This window comes from Zootoca vivipara, chromosome 4 (genome assembly GCF_963506605.1).
Source record: "Zootoca vivipara chromosome 4, rZooViv1.1, whole genome shotgun sequence".
Lineage (NCBI taxonomy): Eukaryota > Metazoa > Chordata > Lepidosauria > Squamata > Lacertidae > Zootoca > Zootoca vivipara.
Window position 1 is genome coordinate 32,574,662 of NC_083279.1, and position 16,866 is coordinate 32,591,527.

Consider the following 16,866-nt stretch of genomic DNA (forward strand, 5'->3'; position numbering starts at 1 on the left):
TGGTATCCTAATGATAAATTTACTTGGGTGGAATCCCCACTGAGTTCAGAACTGAAGCATAGGACATGAATGCCCCTGGGTTCTTTTTTAATCATCTCGAGCTCTATGGAGAGTAAAGGTAAAGGTAAAGGGACCCCTGACCATTAGGTCCAGTCGTGACCGACTCTGGGGTTGCGCGCTCATCTCGCATTATTGGCCGAGGGAGCCGCGTATAGCTTCCAGGTCATGTGGCCAGCATGACAAAGCCGCTTCTGGCAAACCAGAGCAGCACATGGAAATGCCGTTTACCTTCCCGCTGTAGCGGTTCCTATTTATCTACTTGCATTTTGACATGCTTTCGAACTGCTAGGTTGGCAGGAGCTGGGACCAAGCAACGGGAGCTCACCCCGTCACAGGGATTCAAACTGCCGACCTTCTGATCAGCAAGCCCTAGACTCAGTGGTTTAACCACAGCGCCACCTGGGTCATGAATTCATAGGACATGAATGCCCCTGGGTTCTTTTTTAATCATCTTGAGCTCTATGGAGAGTACTCAACAAAAATAAAGCTTTGGAGACCTATCAGACATCTTCCTAGGGTCAAAGCTATGACATGTGTGTGTGTGTGTGTATGCGTGCGCGCACACACACAAAGCAAAATAATTGTGGTGATCCAATAGTGCACCTCCACCCCATAAAACTGCAAGTGATCAGAACTGGTCTTGCAAAATCAGTGGGGCATTTAGCTTGTTTAGGAATTTTATGGGCATAACTCAATGTTAACCATGCATGTAAGTTGTACGCCTACCTAGGATATGAACAGTAAGGGCCATGAGTTTTATGGAATTAATCAATAACCAGCTGTGATCAAAAGGTCCTTCTTCCAATATGCACTTGAACTATTGTAGCTTGACATTTTCCCCTTTTCTGCATCCAGGTAGCACCACTGATGATATATGACACGATGAAAAAGAAAATCCATTTGTTCCAACATGAACATTCAGATACTAACATTTGCAGTTTTAAACTGTTTTTATATTTACTGTTTTCATAATTGTTTTAATATGCAACTGTTTTCAACTGTATTTATATTTGTATAATTATGTTGTAAATTGCTTTGAGATGCCTCATGGAAAGCAAATCATAAATGAACTAAATAATAAAACTAGGTCAGCTTAAATGTTTGGAAGGATTTTTAAAAAAATAAAATTAAAAAATAAAATATGTTGGTCACTTGAAGTGAGAATCGCTGAAAATCTCTCTCTTTTTCCCAAGTTCTGTGAAAATCAATAGTAATCTTTGCTAGAGAACATAGCAGTAGACAGAAAGCTAAATAAAGGACCAGGACATGGATGTTGGCTATGAAAGGGAAACAAGGCAGGCAATCGTGACAGATAATGTCACCAACACTACAAGACAACAAAATGCCCTAGCATAACTATTTGAAAAGCCCAGGGCAAATTATATCCCATCAAGTTTCTAGAAGCTTCACCTTACCCTCCAAAAAGTATGAGTAGAGAGAAAAAGGAAGTCCAGAAATATGATGTGGAATTACTAGGATCAAAAACACTGGTGCAGACTTTGATGATAAATTCATTGAACTGTATATTTTATGCCGAACCTAAGCAAAACTTCCAGGATGAAGAATCATGGCTCAGCAATATGGGCAAGTAGGCCAGTGTAAACACCTTATTCAGTTCAGACTTTTCCTGCTAGCCTTAACCAGGGTTTCCTAGCCTTAAACCAAGATTTGAAACCAGGATGTGAGAGAAATAATAATAATAATAATAATTGTTATTATTATTATTTCCATAAGCTGTGTAATGTACAAGCAAGACACTGATATCCAGAACAGGTACGTAATGCAATGAGCATACATGTGTAAATTAGGCAACAATGGTAATTTAACTTCTATAAACAGAACATTACAATAGTTACAAACATCCCTCCTCCTCCTACTTCCCCTGGAGTTCAGCTGAATTGACTGGAAGGAAAAATTAAAACTGTCACTGATCAGACTTGAAAATGAGAACACTCAGTGAGAACCTATCTTTCTTGTTGCCATAAACAGTTATTAAATAATAATTAATTCTATAATAATGTTGTAATGAAGCTCATTAAAGTTAAACCACAGTTAACATTAATTAGCCTGCCAGGGCAACGGAAATTCTCTTTCATAAATATACATACTATCAACTCTCAATTGTTCTGGTTTGCTTTCTATCCTTCCTTCAGCCAAACCAGAGTTTAAGATCCACAAAAGGTCCCCATCTAATTTTGTTTTGTTTTTGTTTTTTTCTGGGTGAGCAAAGGCAGTGCAATATTCAGACTGGTACCACAAAGATTGACTTATCCTGGGCCATGGTAGAACTTCCTGTCTCAGTGAGCAACAAGGTCCAGCAAGTCTTTGCTTCCGGCCTGTTCTCCAATCCTGCCTCCTGGTTTCTCCTCTGATCCCGTTTGCTCTTCAGACCTGACTTCCAGCTCCCAGCTCTTGACTTAACCCTTCCATGTATCCCCTCACTTAAAATCCAAATGTATATCTCACTAATTCTGTATTATTGGGTTGTTGTTTTTTAAGATCAGGGATGCTGGCCTGTCCTCCATCCACAGAAGTCCTCCATCCGTTTGCTCCTCCCTTGTTCAACAGTAGCAGCCATTCAAATGACAGACTACTGGGTGGTATCAATCTCCCAGTCCAAACCATTTCTCTATTTACTATGGCAACCACCTATGCTCATTCAGACACCAGCTCCATCTGGTATTCAGATTCTTCTGGTTTATGCATTTTACATGAAATCAGCTTTTGTCTCGGTGGTTAACAAGACACAGATTATTAATGAATATATATTATATGCTACTCAAAGTCTTGCTTATATTATAGATGTGCTTGGAAAAAGAGATTGCTAAGGGAACTTCGCAGTCTGGAAATAGAACTACAAAAATTAGATCCAAGAAGACAAATGTAAAATTCAGGTAGCAAATTGAGCATAAAGACGTGCTAATCGGAAGCATCTTAACCAGGAGGTTGTGTAATGAATATCATATTTAGATGTCTAATAACTAATAAAATCAGCATTATCATAATACCTATTTCTGCATTCACCTTGTACTGAAACAGCTGTTAAAAGAAGGAAGCAGTAGCCTGCACAAGCCAGGCTTGCGAAATAAGCACTATGTAATTCCTTTTCTCCCTCTGATCTTGCACTGATGAAAATATTCTTCTTGAGAAAACTACGAGACACCCTAATTATAGTGTGAAAAAATATATCTTCCTCAAAGGACACAGTCTCCAGCTTAAATCAATGATATATTAGTTGCAGGTTACTCCTGGTGAGATCTGTTGCTCCAGGAAAATTACCGGTATGCAAATAAAGTGGTCCAAGAGGTATGCAAGTGCCCAAAGCATTTTGCTTCCATGGGGAAAAAAACTAGGACACAATAGAAATCTTTGTCCATGCAAATCAAATGTCTGCCACATATGATGCCTTAATAAGTGTGTTTTCATTTCAAACCTTTGCCCTATGGAAAGAAGGCATGTGACATGCTTTAGATTTGGATTTAGTTTTATACTTTAGCGCAACTCTCACAATATTATAATTTTAAAATTATGGGTTGCACCGTTGGTGCTGCTCTGTTCACTTAGCAGACTTCATGTTGTGCAACGAAATTTTTCCCTCCTCTCCTCTGCAACCCAAATAGGACCCTCAAAATCTGCTCCAGAGGGTCAGGGGGCACTCTGGAGCTTTTTCTGGGCATGTGTGGGGAGAAGAAGAGAAAATACTGTTGCACAAGTAGAACTCTACTACTGTATTGCAAAACTGGATACAACTCTATGAGAACTGTAGCACTGCAGATGAATGCATAATAAAATAAAATGATGGTGATTGTATTCTGGGCTGTGTGCTGCCTGAACAAGCTCCTGGTGGCAGAAGATCATGGGCCAATGCTCCATATCCAAGACTAAACTGGTCCATATGGCTACAGACCAGAGGCCTCAATCAACCCTAACTATTGGCTAAGCATCTACAGTACAGCCATCAGAAACTGCCCCCTCTCACTCGAGTCCTACAGACTGCATTGCCCATGGCTTCATTCACTGGGAATGTTGGCTTGCACATGTCAGCTCCTCTTAGTCATGGGTAGCTTTAGTTAAGAGAGTCTTCTGGAACCACAGAACAACTAGCCTCATTTTGGGACCAAGCAGTGTTATACACAGTCCTGGAAGGAGTTGACCAGTCAAAGAACAAACAACAAAGGACATCTGAAAGGCTGCACTCTTGCCCCCTACATGGCTATCATGTCACTGTTCATCAGATGTTTGTTTAGCATACTAAGAAAATGAAGATGCTGTAGATAAAGGGAGGGAGAATGTGGTGGCACAAGCATCTTTGTACAGCTCTGCAATACTACCTGAAACTAGGAGACTAACTTTTAAAAAACCTAACACTTCTTTTAATCCTTTGCCAATTATCTATGCAAATAAATTTAGATGGTACAGAATTTTTAAAAAATAAAAATTGTCTAGACAAGTTATTTTAAAAGGTTTCAGGAGAATCTTACCAGGGTTTGCTTACTGTCAAACAGATTTTCTGTTCCCTCTCGGCTTGTCATAACTGCTATCTTACAGTAGAAATATTTGTGCTCATTGCATTACATATGGAATATTCTCTTCTCGTGGTTTGAAAGCATCTTCCGAGAAAATGGAGGCTAAATGTCAACTCTGCCTTACTCACAAACAATATCCTTTGCCACATAGGCAGATGCCCCCTTTTGGGTCTTAAAACAAGGAAACAAACAAACCAACAAACCACTCTCAACCATCTGCCCTGGTTTGTTTCCCAAGTTTAATTATGAACAAATTCTGTTTTTGCGCGCACACACACACTGACACACACACAAACATCAACTGTGCTATTCCCACTACTGTTCTAATTTACAGTCTGCAGTCTTCTTACAAAAAAGCAACTGTGAACCATGTGTCAATTTTTGCAGTAAAAAGCAATGGCTTATCTATGCAAATATCCCAAATGAACCATGCAATTCCCCACTTACCTAAACATCTCTCACGTGGCCTCTGTGTGCATTTTCCCAGTGCTATTTTTGCAGAAAAAATGTGCCGGAACTCACCACAAACGCCACCTTTGTTCTCTTAGAATGGCAAATGGTGCCCACCTGAGAGGTGCCGGAAACGAGTTCCGGCTGGGGAAAAAGTGCCCCATTTTCCCTTCTTCAGCGTCGCTAGAAACAACAGCAGCTATGGTGAGAATCAGAGGGCTGCACAAGCTCTTATGAACAAACTATAAAGCAGAGGCAGCCTGTCCCATTTCGCCACTTGAGGCGAAATGGGAATGTGCCACCTCCTGCTCCCCCACCATGTCTGCCTGCCCCCACTGCCAGAACACACACCCCTCACCAAAATTCGTCAAGAGGGGGGCGTTCTGCAAGGGAGCGGCAACATTGCATGCTGGAATGCCTTCCATCTCACTGAAAGTTGGTGAGAGGAAGCATTTTGCCAGCATCAGAAGTGGTGGACCACTTCTTGAGCTTCCACCACCTGAGGAGGCTGCTTCACCCCGCCTCATGGATGGGCAAGATCTGCTTTGAAGGGGCACTGGCACATAGATCTTGGTGCATGGGAAAGAAGAAAGGCAGAATGAATTTGCTGGAATTTGCTGCCAAGGATTGTGGTGGAGTCTCCTTCTTTGGAGGTCTTTAAGCGGAGGCTTGACAGCCATCTGTCAGGAATGCTTTGATGGTGTTTCCTGCTTGGCAGGGGGTTGGACTGGATGGCCCTTGTGGTCTCTTCTGATTCTATGATTCTAGAACGTGTCACTACACTTATCTAGTCAGAAAAACTATCATTTATTTACATCTAGATCTGCCCTGACAAGGCATAACTATTTGTATCTAAGGCCCTTAACAGCTTGTGACCAGTTTCCTTGCAAGATCACCTTGCCCTATACACGGTCAATTGATCACTTCAATGACAAGTGTCACATACATGTTTGTGAAACGTCCACACAATCAGTACCTTGAACTGAAAAGTGCCCATGAGAAAAATACATTGCTGAAGAGGTTTGATTTTTAATTTTGCTGGGAAAGGCATATAGAAGTACCTTTTGCATTTAAAGCTTCTTCTTTTATTTTCATCACAGTTTCTTGGCCTTCTTTTTCCTTGTTTCCAGCTGTTATTAAATCAAGACAGAGAAAAATAACTGTGAAAAACTGTCAATATTGTGGAGTGCAGACTTACAGCGCAATAATAAATCCTGCAAAAAGAAAAATCTACACCTGAAATTCTTAAATGTTTAAGCAAAGGAAGCAGAGAAGGGGAGGGGGGAGTTACAATAAATATAAGAAAGAATTCTGTTATTGGCTGAGTGAAATAAGGTCTTAGTGGAGAAAAGCTTAATTGCCCATTCAGTGTTGGCTTAAAAACACAGTATCTCCCTTGAACACTGAGATGCTGGAATAAAATTTGGTACACGTTCAGAACATAAATATATGCTTCAGATGAGATATCAGCCCAACTGCACATCTATTTTCAATTAAGCTATGACAGACAGAAAGGGAGAAATGTGATGTGTTTTCTCTCACTTAAGGACTGAAACTTGGTTTGTAAATTTATGGCATATTTCTGTATTTGAAGCAGCTTAACCTCTGATCAATTTTAGTGAGGTGAGGGCAGGGAATGTAGTTAAAGGCAGAATATACTGATGTTCAAATACATGACCAACTTTTGCATTCATTTTCAAGCTTGGGAGTGGAGGAAATAGAAAGAACAGTAATATATGTCCTACTTTCCTTGAAGGCAGAGGTGTGGGGAAACATGGAAAGATTATTTGGCATAAATTGTGGATACAACTCTACATTTCAGTTTTGAATATCAAGCTGGTCCCTACGACCATTAGCAAAACAGGAAAATGTTGAAATGAAATATCTGCACTGAAGGGTGAGCTATCAAAATGAATGTTCAGGTTGAATTTTTAGGACAAATTCTATATTTCATGTCAAACCCAAAAGAAAAGCTTGTAGCCAAACCTTCAAAATTAATTTGAACTCCTCTAAGCCAGTTAATAACTCCACTTTCATGACAATCATTCTTTACTTGCCACAGATTTTAAAGAATATCCCTTAGGTCCTGATCGCTGTGCAACAATGCCTATAGGTAAATGTAAAGCTGACCAATAAGATCACACACACACACATTCATTTTCCTTGTGCTTTTTCTGGAAGTAGTTTGTAACTGGTAAATTTTCTAGCATTCACAATAGCTTTCATTCTCCTATACAATCCACACACACCCCACTTCCCAAGTAAAATATTGTGTAACCATTTCAAATGGGCAGTCTTTATAAGATCTAAAAGTTATAGACAGACAGCAATTTCCTTCTGCAAACTCCTGACATGATCACTGGTCTGCAATTGACTCTGCATCTATTAGATCAGCTTTTCAATTATATCAGCACTGCCTGGCTGATCTCCTTTTATTTAACGGTGGAGTGGGGTGGGGCGGCAGGAAGAAAGTTAAACAAAAGAAAGAGGGAAAATAACTCTTAACGGTATTTGTTTTCACTATAGAAATAATCTTGGGGTTACACAGCGCAAACATCCAGTTTGATCTGAATCCCTAAAAATAGATGCAGTGTCAACGAACAAACCCTCCAGTAAAACTGCCATATCCATGGAGTTCTCGCTGAGCGAAGCTATGGGCATGAGATCAAATCTCCTCGCTTTTTCAGCCTAAGTGATTTTCTACAGCAGGGAATTAAAATCCAATGTGTGCCATAGTACTGGATGTAGCTATGCTGGGGGGAAAGGAAGCTTCTATGATAATCCCTGCAAGAATTTCATCTGATCTCCCTCCTTATCCATCAACTGCGGTACAGCAAGCAGGCTTATTAAGAGCCTCCAGAGTCTTGTCTAAGTCATGATAATATTAATTTCATCTGGACAACATATTGCATTTTAACATATTTCATGTTGCATATCCTTTTTTTTAAAGAAAACCCGAGCACTTCCATATGGATGCAGTTCCAGATGAATAACATTTCTAATCACGTCTTCTAGAAATTGTATTGTATTTTCTTCCTCTGTTATTTTTGTTTTAATTTGTTTTGCTTTATTATTGCTGAAGCTGCACTTTTAAATTATTATGTTAATATATCAAGGTGACATATATATTTTAAAATGAATACATAAAATTCTATATTATTATTATTTTTATTATTATTAAGATTTATATACAGCCCTTCATCAAAAGATCTCAGGGCAGTTCACAACATAAAAATACAATATAAAAACACAAATAAGTAGTTTTAATAATGACTTTTCTGATGAAATAATGACGAAAAGTGAATTATCCGGAAATACTGTTCATCTTGACAACTTATTATACTTCAGCATCGTTGGAACATTATACCACTTACCTTCCTATTTGATTTTCGACAATTGACTTTTTGAGTTGTGACCAGCAGAGACTTTCATAGACTATTGAATCCTGCTTTATTATTTATGTATTGAAGAGTATCTTCTATGAGTTGTTTATATTGTATAATACTATTTGCTGCCCTGTTGACATTATAAAGAGTTCTTTTAGAATTGACATTGCATTCCCATGTATGATCGCGTGTTGCTCTGTGTTTGATTCTCCTTATTTGTGGAGACATTGCTTATGGACAATCCTTGCTACTTTATTTTTTAGCAACATTTGGGTGAAAACGAAAAGAACTAGTTGCAACCAGTTCTGTGCACTCAACAGAGCTCTGTTGGGTTTTATTTAACAGCAGCCACCTCCACCCTATGGCAAACTGCTTTTGGAATAGTGGGAACTAGTTGGAATCTTGGTCTTGTCACATAATTTTTCCTGTGACATACAGGATTATGACTCAGATCAGGTTTACCCCTGGTTTGACAAAACTATACCTCCTCAACAGTCCCAGCAGTTGGGTGGCAGTAGATCTACCAGTCATTCTAGCCTTTCGTCACAGTCGGATGTTGGAGATCAACGGGTCTCATTGCATTCCCTCCCACTATTCCAAAAGCAGTTTGCCATGGAGTGGAGGTGGCTGCTGTTAAAATCAAACCAAACCCAGAGCTCTGTTGAGCACACAAAACTGGTTGCAACTGTAGTTCTTTTTGTTTTCACCCAAATATTGCTAAAAAATAAAGTGGCAAGGATTGTCCGAAGGGCTATGTCTCCACAAATATGGAAGCAGAAGAAAACCAACCATTCTGAAAGGCCATAGGACAAATGTTTTTGTTACAGGCTGGCCTGCTGTCAATGTAGTGGATGAATGTATTGATGGGAAGCCTACATGTGAAGGGATGCAAAAAGAAATTGCAATTCAAAGGCTCATAAATTGCTGAGATTAAACACTCATTTTACTTTACAATAAAGGCTAAATATAAATAATGTCGAACATATAAATCAACACTAAAATGACAAGGTAAAGGGGTTTACTCAAAGCAATCAGCTGGTAAAAAGCGATGGATGGCAGCTTTTTAAATTCTGAAATTCATACAAGAAACTCAGAATGCTGCTCACTGTAGCATCTTCCTCAGCTATGCAAAACTGTATCTGTGCATAGAAACCCAGCCAAAGGTCTTCCTTTTTCTCAGTGTACTTTCCAAGATGATTTGTTATCAGTATCTCAAAATCATTATTTCTATGAACACGCTCTCTTGGTAAAACATAAACAACTGTTTCTTTTGCCAGATCCTATTTTTTCATTGGTGATAAGAATTATGGTGGAAAACTTTCCATATTCCTTCTCTACTATTTATGAAGCAGAGGGAGTATAGATGTGCGCCTATAATTATTTGTAGCACGAAGCCTTGGCAACTATATTTGATCGTAGTCACATAGGATCTCCCTGTGCAGATGAAATGCTAAACTCTTTCTAGCCTCACTGTGTTACATAGCTAGGGAAAAGGTAATAAAAAAATAACATTTCATCTTCTGAAGTGCAATCACAGCAGGGACAGTTATATTAGAACATTTAGAAGACATGTAAAGCAGTGCATTGTCTATCAGATGATACAGGCTGTCAAGCCTAATGCTGCATAGAAAGTAAAGAAGAGACATTTTGTTTACCCAAGTCAAAGACTGAAATTTCCCTGACTACTGACAAGGTAACCCAAACAGACATGGAAGTCAGGCCAGCCATTTCTTCAAATGCACAAACAAACTGGCACATTTTAAGGAACTAAAATAAGGCCATTCAGAGTGAAATGCAAATGAACGACATTTCAGCTTAAAAAAACCAAAAACAAACTATAATCACAGCTACCATGGAACTCAGCTACATGTAATTCAAATTTGGACAAACACTGAACTTAATGCTTTTTACGAGCTTCCAAAAAAAGCCCAAAAAACAACAACCCAGAGGTCAGAGAGATGCCACTGTACTCGAAATTCCAAACCTTGTCCTTAGCTTATGGGCCAATTTAACCAACTTCATTAACAATGGCATTAATTTTATCGTTTGTTCCATAATGACCAGGGAACACAAGGTGTGGTTTACTTTAATAGGGGAACTCATTTCGACTCCATCTATATCAAGCATAGGCAAACTCGGCCCTCCAGCTGTTTGGGGACTACAACTCCCATGATCCCTAGCTAACAGGACCAGTGGTCAGGGATGATGGGAATTGTAGTCCCAAAACATCTGGAGGGCCGAGTTTGCCTATGCCTGATCTATATCTTTGGTACCCGCAAAAAAAGCTTCTGCAAGCACAGCAATTATTTTTGTTGTTATTTATTTTCTCCAGATAGCTCTTGCAAGAACGTTGCACCTGGAAAAATCAAATTTTGTTGAAAGAATCTATTTTCGAATCAGACGTAACCCCTACTGGTTGCAACCCTTCTAGGATCCTGGCCAATGTTCCATAACATCAATGCATTACTGTTGGTGCTAAATTTTACTTTGCTTTATGTCTATGGAACAGACTATGAGTTATCATTATCATCTCTCAACCGAACCAACATATGAGGGTGATGGTGATAGCTAGGCTTGCAATGCTACTCAGAGCTTCTGAGGGAAATAATGTGATGCAAAGGCAACTAATAATTAAATCACATTACATGGCATTATATTGTTACTAAATATTTTTATCATTGCAATACCAACATTACCTATTATGACGTGCATGCCAAGTCTTGCCAAATACTTCACAGTATGGTAACCAATTCCTCTAGTGCCTCCGGTCACTATGGCAACATTCCCATTTTGAAGAGGAAAAACTGCATGAAAAGAGAAAAGTAATTCAGGTTAAGATCTATTTTACTATAATGCTTACATTACTCATTGTAACAAAATATTCAGCTACAGCCATTTCATGTTACAAAGGTATTATTTTATGGATCATGTGAGGAACACCAGTAGCATACAGTTGCTGCAGCCAACCACCACATAAAAAAAACATTCCTCTTCTATAAAATTAAAAACACAAAACAGTGGCTTTATCCATGTTTCCAGGGCACTTTACAAAGAAATCACAATAAAAAATACAAGGGCAGAAAAATCAGCTGTAATAATAATTAAAACAAACAAACAAACAATAAAAGCAGCAGCTCAAAAAAACACAACCCAAACCTATAAAGTCCGGAAGAATTATCGAGTTATCACCTGGTGCTGAGATTCATATTCAGATTTATTTTTATTGTATTTTAGGCATCACTCATTATAATACATTCATAAAGGTGATGTGTGCCAACCCTTAACCCAAAAGAAAATCATAGGCTACATACTAAAACTTATAAAAATGGGGAAATTGTATGCCGATAGATATATGAAGCCCATCTAATTTGTACATGTACCTGATGCTAAGAAATTAATGTAGTCCCAAATCAAGGCTACCTAAGAAGGTAATTCCATAACTAAGGTGCCACTACTGAGAAGGCCATTATCCTGGTTGCCACTCACTGCTCCTCGGGAGGGTGAACTCTGTGGAAGAACACTAGAAGTGTCCACAATACATAACCACCTTCATCTTAGAGTAGGGAGGTGATCCTTCAGTATTCAAGCCCCAAATCATGTCAGGCTTTTAAAGGTAAGGTCTAAGCACTTCAAACTGTGCTTGAAAATACGGCTTTATTTTGAAATAGCTGTAGCTTCAGAGGTGACTCCACATTACAGAAGTCTAGCAAAGGTTATCCCAGTCTAGGACAAGTTGTACCTGACACACCAGCCTTAGCTGAGGAAAGACATTCTTTCACAGGGATCTCAAGTGACAAATCTGGATCCAGGTACAACACTGATCCCTTAAGAGGAGTGCAATCCCACCCAAAACAGGAAGAACGTGGTCTCCTCCAGTAGATGAACCACCTACAGTCAGTGTCTTCCTCTACAGGGTTGTATTTCAGTTCACTGTCCTTCATCCATTCCACTACCAATTTCAGCACTGTCAACACATCACTTAACTCAGATGTAAAAAAGAAAGAAAGAAGGTAAAGTAGGGAATCATCGGCATACATTTGGCACCCCTCACCATAGCTTCATGTAGCTATTGGAAAGAAAGGGGGACAAGAGGGAACCTCATAGCAAAAACAGCCTAGGGCCAAAATACCATGGCCGGTAGTATCAAAAACCAGTGAGAGGTCCAGAAGAATTGTCCTTTAAGCATAGGGCTGGAACCACTTCAAAATTGGCTGGCGATATTGGTCGACAAGATAAAGAAGCCCTAATGAGTAACAGCTGGAAAGCTGGGTGTAAATGTGCAAAACCAATGTTCACATTCTAAACCAGGCACCCCCAAACTGCGACCCTCCAGATGTTTTGGCCTACAACTCCCATGATCCCTAGCTAACAGGACCAATGGTCAGTGATGATGGGGATTGTAATCCGAAACATCTGGAGGGCCGAAGTTTGGGGATGCCTGTTCTAAACCATGTAAACCATGAATCTAACTGAATGGCTAATAATATAAGGTAACTGCCATCTACATTGCTTTGAGCTCTGCTGAGAAAAGGCAGTATAAAAAGTTTACAAACTAATAAATAAAACATAAATAATTTAAAATATTTTCTAAGTTTTGGAAGGTTAATATTGATTTAGAAATTGATATCCTATTTAAGCACCATACAGTACATGCATACACATGCACAATTTTGCTTCCCTCTTTTTCATTGGCCTGGAATTATACCATAACACCATAATAACATAACAATAATAGGCCTCACTACACAATCTGTGAGCCAGGTTCATTCCATAAAGCAGTCAATTTTTATTTATTACGCATTGCAGAATGATTTGGCAACATAAGAAGCAATAAGTCCATTATGTTTGGGTTACTGATCATTGTAAGCACTTTTATAGTTTTGTAAAGATTACACTTACACACACACACAAGCTTCATGCACACATGGGGAAAACTGGCCAACACGTTAATAGAAAAAAAAGACCTACATACATTTTATTAGTAATACTACATGTTTAAAAACATAAACTGTACTAAATTCTGGGGTGGAGCGACTCTGATCTCATTGAACAAGCAGGTGTACACAACAAAAAGCAGTATAGCCTTTGAAGGCAAGGATGAAACAAGGTAAGGGGAAACAGCTGGGAGAAATCTTTGTAATGTCAGACAAGAGCAGCCCCGAAACAATAGATAAAATAGGTTGCATTGGACGGCAGCACAAAAGATCAGAGGAACAAGGAAGTGGCAGGGGGCTGCTGGCATTTTTGACATACGAGGAGCAAAACAACAGATGAAATTCTCCAAGCAGCTTCCTGCATACACTTAAAGGAACTGTATTGCTCCGAAACTGATGGAGCATCAGCAGCTGGCTTGAGGTTTTTTCATATTCCAACTATCACATTCTCCCCACTGTCTATAACAGGGCTGGCTAATGCTTTTTGGCCTAAAGGCTATACATATTCACCCTTGGTCAACTCTCCAGGGTCTGAATGCCAGTACCAGGTATAGTAGCTGGTAATTGTAGAGTTAAATATTGCCTCCGCTTATCATGGGTTTTGGAGCTAAGACTCCAGTATTCAGCTTGTTATTGCAGTTACTTTCCCATGCATGCTCTTCAGAGAAGGGATCCATTATTTTTTTGCTGGTGATGGTCCAAAGCACAACGATGGCGCAGTATAAGGTAATATATACATTTTTCACTTTTCACACAATTTAATCCTGCAGACTGTTTATTGATGAATATATATGGGGCTTATTGTAATAATGTTTGTTATTTTAAAAAAACAAGAAGTGGATATTAAAAGGTAATAATTTGCTGATTCAGCAATAGTCACTGTAAGGCCCAAAGGCTCTAATCATCACAAGGTGAGTGTGCACAGTTGTCATCTGCAAACTGATCATTCCAGGCAAAAAAGCTTTTCTGATGCAATGAAGGCCACAGAAGAGCCTTGGTGAATCACATTGTTGACTATGCAGTTCCTCACAATCCCTATTCAGGCACATAAACAAATGTGTGAGGGGGAACAGAGGCACGTGGCAAAGCCCTGCCCCTCAGTAGAGCATGAGACTCTTAATCTCAGGGTCATAGGTTCAAGCCCCATGTTGGGCAAAATATTCCTGCATTGCACTAGACGGCCCTAGCAGGTCCCTTCCACCTCTTCAATTCTACCAGTGTGTCAGCACAATGTCTGAGAGTTCCACACGTCTGAGAGTTATACATGTGATAATGGTAGGGCTACAGAGCCACTAAGTTCTCTTGCTGACAGCACAGCACGATTTCTGATATATATCCGATATATATCATTGCTCTCTGGGCCACAATTGTTGGTTTTAGGAAAGGCACATCTCATGGTCACAACTGCCCTGGTTCATAATTTGCACACTGGTCATCTTGAAACAAGAGCTCTGCTGAATCACAGATTCGCTTCGACATGCAAACAAGGTGTGGGAGGTGTTAGAAAATACAGTAAACCAGTAAATGCAGCTCTCTCTCTCTCTCTCTCTCTCTCTCTCTCTCTCTCTCTCTCTCTCTCTCTCTCTGTGTGTGTGTGTGTGTGTGTGTGTGTGTGTTTCTCAGCTGGATGTGTCAGCCACTTCCCAGCTGACTGAAAAAATGAAAACAGCAGTAAGCACATACACTGTTCCACCCACAGATCCCTTGCAGGACGTCGTGTCCGTCTTATGTCCCCCAGCCAGCTGTGCTCAGGCTGATGGTAGCAAGTGTACGCCCACTTCCTAGGAGAGAAAGGGGAGAAGGCACTTCCAGCTGACAACCACCGATTAGAACTGTGTTGCTTGATGACACCCAAAGTCCATCTAGTCAAATATTCTGCCTTCAGCAATACGCCCCATGAACAATCCCAACCGGGCCATGCTAGAAATAGCCATCCCTGGTTTTGTCTCAGCATGTGATAATCAGACATGTGCTGCCTGTAATAAGAGGTCCTGTTGTTAGTTATTATGGCTGATTGCCACTGAGAAACCTGTTCTCTGAACTGGCTTTTCTTCTCCCAGAACCCGTTTTCTTCAGCAGCCATTCATTTCCATCTAACATCAGAGGGTAGATAGGTACACTAAAGTTTACGTCAAAGCAGCAATTTGGTCACTGGCTGCATGCCGGTCTTGTTGCTGATGTAGGAGAATTTTCATCCCTTAATTGTTCCCTATAAACCGCACACTGCCGTTAAGAGGACAGCTGTCCAGCTTACAGATCAACATCACCACTCAGAACTGAGACCAATTCTGCAGAAAGTGGTGTGTGGTAGGATAAAACCTACCACACACCTGAATATCGTGAATCATCCAGCAATGTGTCCTTTAACTTCAAGGAGCCCACTCCAAAGTACAGTATGTGTGTATCAAGGAGAGAGGAGGCTGTGACCAACTGCCGTCTCCTTCTCTTTCCTCACTAGACAGTGACTGGAACAGCATTTATGTAATTTTGTAGAACTGCTAGCTGCATTTGATTGTTTTCATCTTCTGTTCCCATCCCTTACTCCTTCTGTATTGTTTCTATTAGATTATGAGCTCGCCTTGTTTTTGTTTTAAATCTCTGTACACTGCTGAAAAATGTTTAGGTGCTTTGTAAATAATGGCTATTCACTGCAATACCTGTTTGAGTCAACGGGTTTCTTTGACACACCCCAACTCAGTTCACACTGTACTGCAGAGCTTTCCAAGCTTTTCATGTTTGTGACACACTTTTTAGGCATGCATCATTTCGCGGCACAGTAATTCAGTTTTATTAGCAAACCAGCAAGCTGCCCACTCCCTTCTCAGCCCCAGGAGAGCAGAGCGTGTTTGCACAACACACCTACACACCGCAGCCGACACACTGACATGTCGTGACACAGAGTTTGGAAAGCTCTGCTGTACTGCCTTTGTAACCAACGTAACATTGAGTAAGCAACATGAATGCAAACAATTAACACAGGAAAATCTTGGAAATTGTTCATCTGCCGAACATGGCGAAAGCTCAAACGCTCAACCAGAATTCCCTTCCCGAAAGAGAAAACCCAAATACAATTTGGCAGGCATCCCTATTTGACAATTTGCCAGCTTCAGTCAGCCTTCTAAAGTCTTAGAATTTCAGTTACCAGCAATGAATACTCATCACCTGTGACATCATCCATGTAAAGTTCACAATGTCTTAGCCCTTAGACATGCAAAGTAATAATCAAGAGAAAGTCTGTTAACAGGTAGTGTGTGCTTCATCCTCATCTTGAATAAGCCAGCAGGACTTCCAAGTACCCTGAAAACGAGGCCTTTTATTAAAAAATCAGATAACACCACGAGTTAAGATGACTGCTGATAAAGTGATTGGACGCTGCTGGAAGTTCTTGACCCTTGAAGATAAGGCAATCATTTCACTTCTGAACTGGACAATCAGTTTAGAGCTACTTTAATTATATTCCAAAAGTGAAAGAATGAAAAAGAAATCAAGATTAAGTTCACTTGGAAGTGA

At 39.9% G+C, this 16,866-nt stretch overlaps 1 protein-coding gene across 2 annotated transcripts in view; it reads right to left on the minus strand.

Moving 5' to 3' along the window:
• ZBED1 (zinc finger BED-type containing 1) overlaps nucleotides 1-16,866 on the minus strand; it is a 117,007-nt gene that overhangs the window by 54,255 nt on the left and 45,886 nt on the right. Inside the window, exons 2-3 of one of the 2 annotated variants that reach the window (XM_035114815.2) lie at nucleotides 11,119-11,226; nucleotides 6,098-6,166 (exon numbers count right to left, since the gene is read on the minus strand). In XM_035114815.2, the coding sequence (XP_034970706.2) occupies nucleotides 6,098-6,166; nucleotides 11,119-11,226 (177 nt within the window). Of the gene's footprint in view, nucleotides 1-6,097; nucleotides 6,167-11,118; nucleotides 11,232-16,866 lie in introns of both variants that reach the window. The other variant, XM_035114816.2, reaches the window with a different exon arrangement.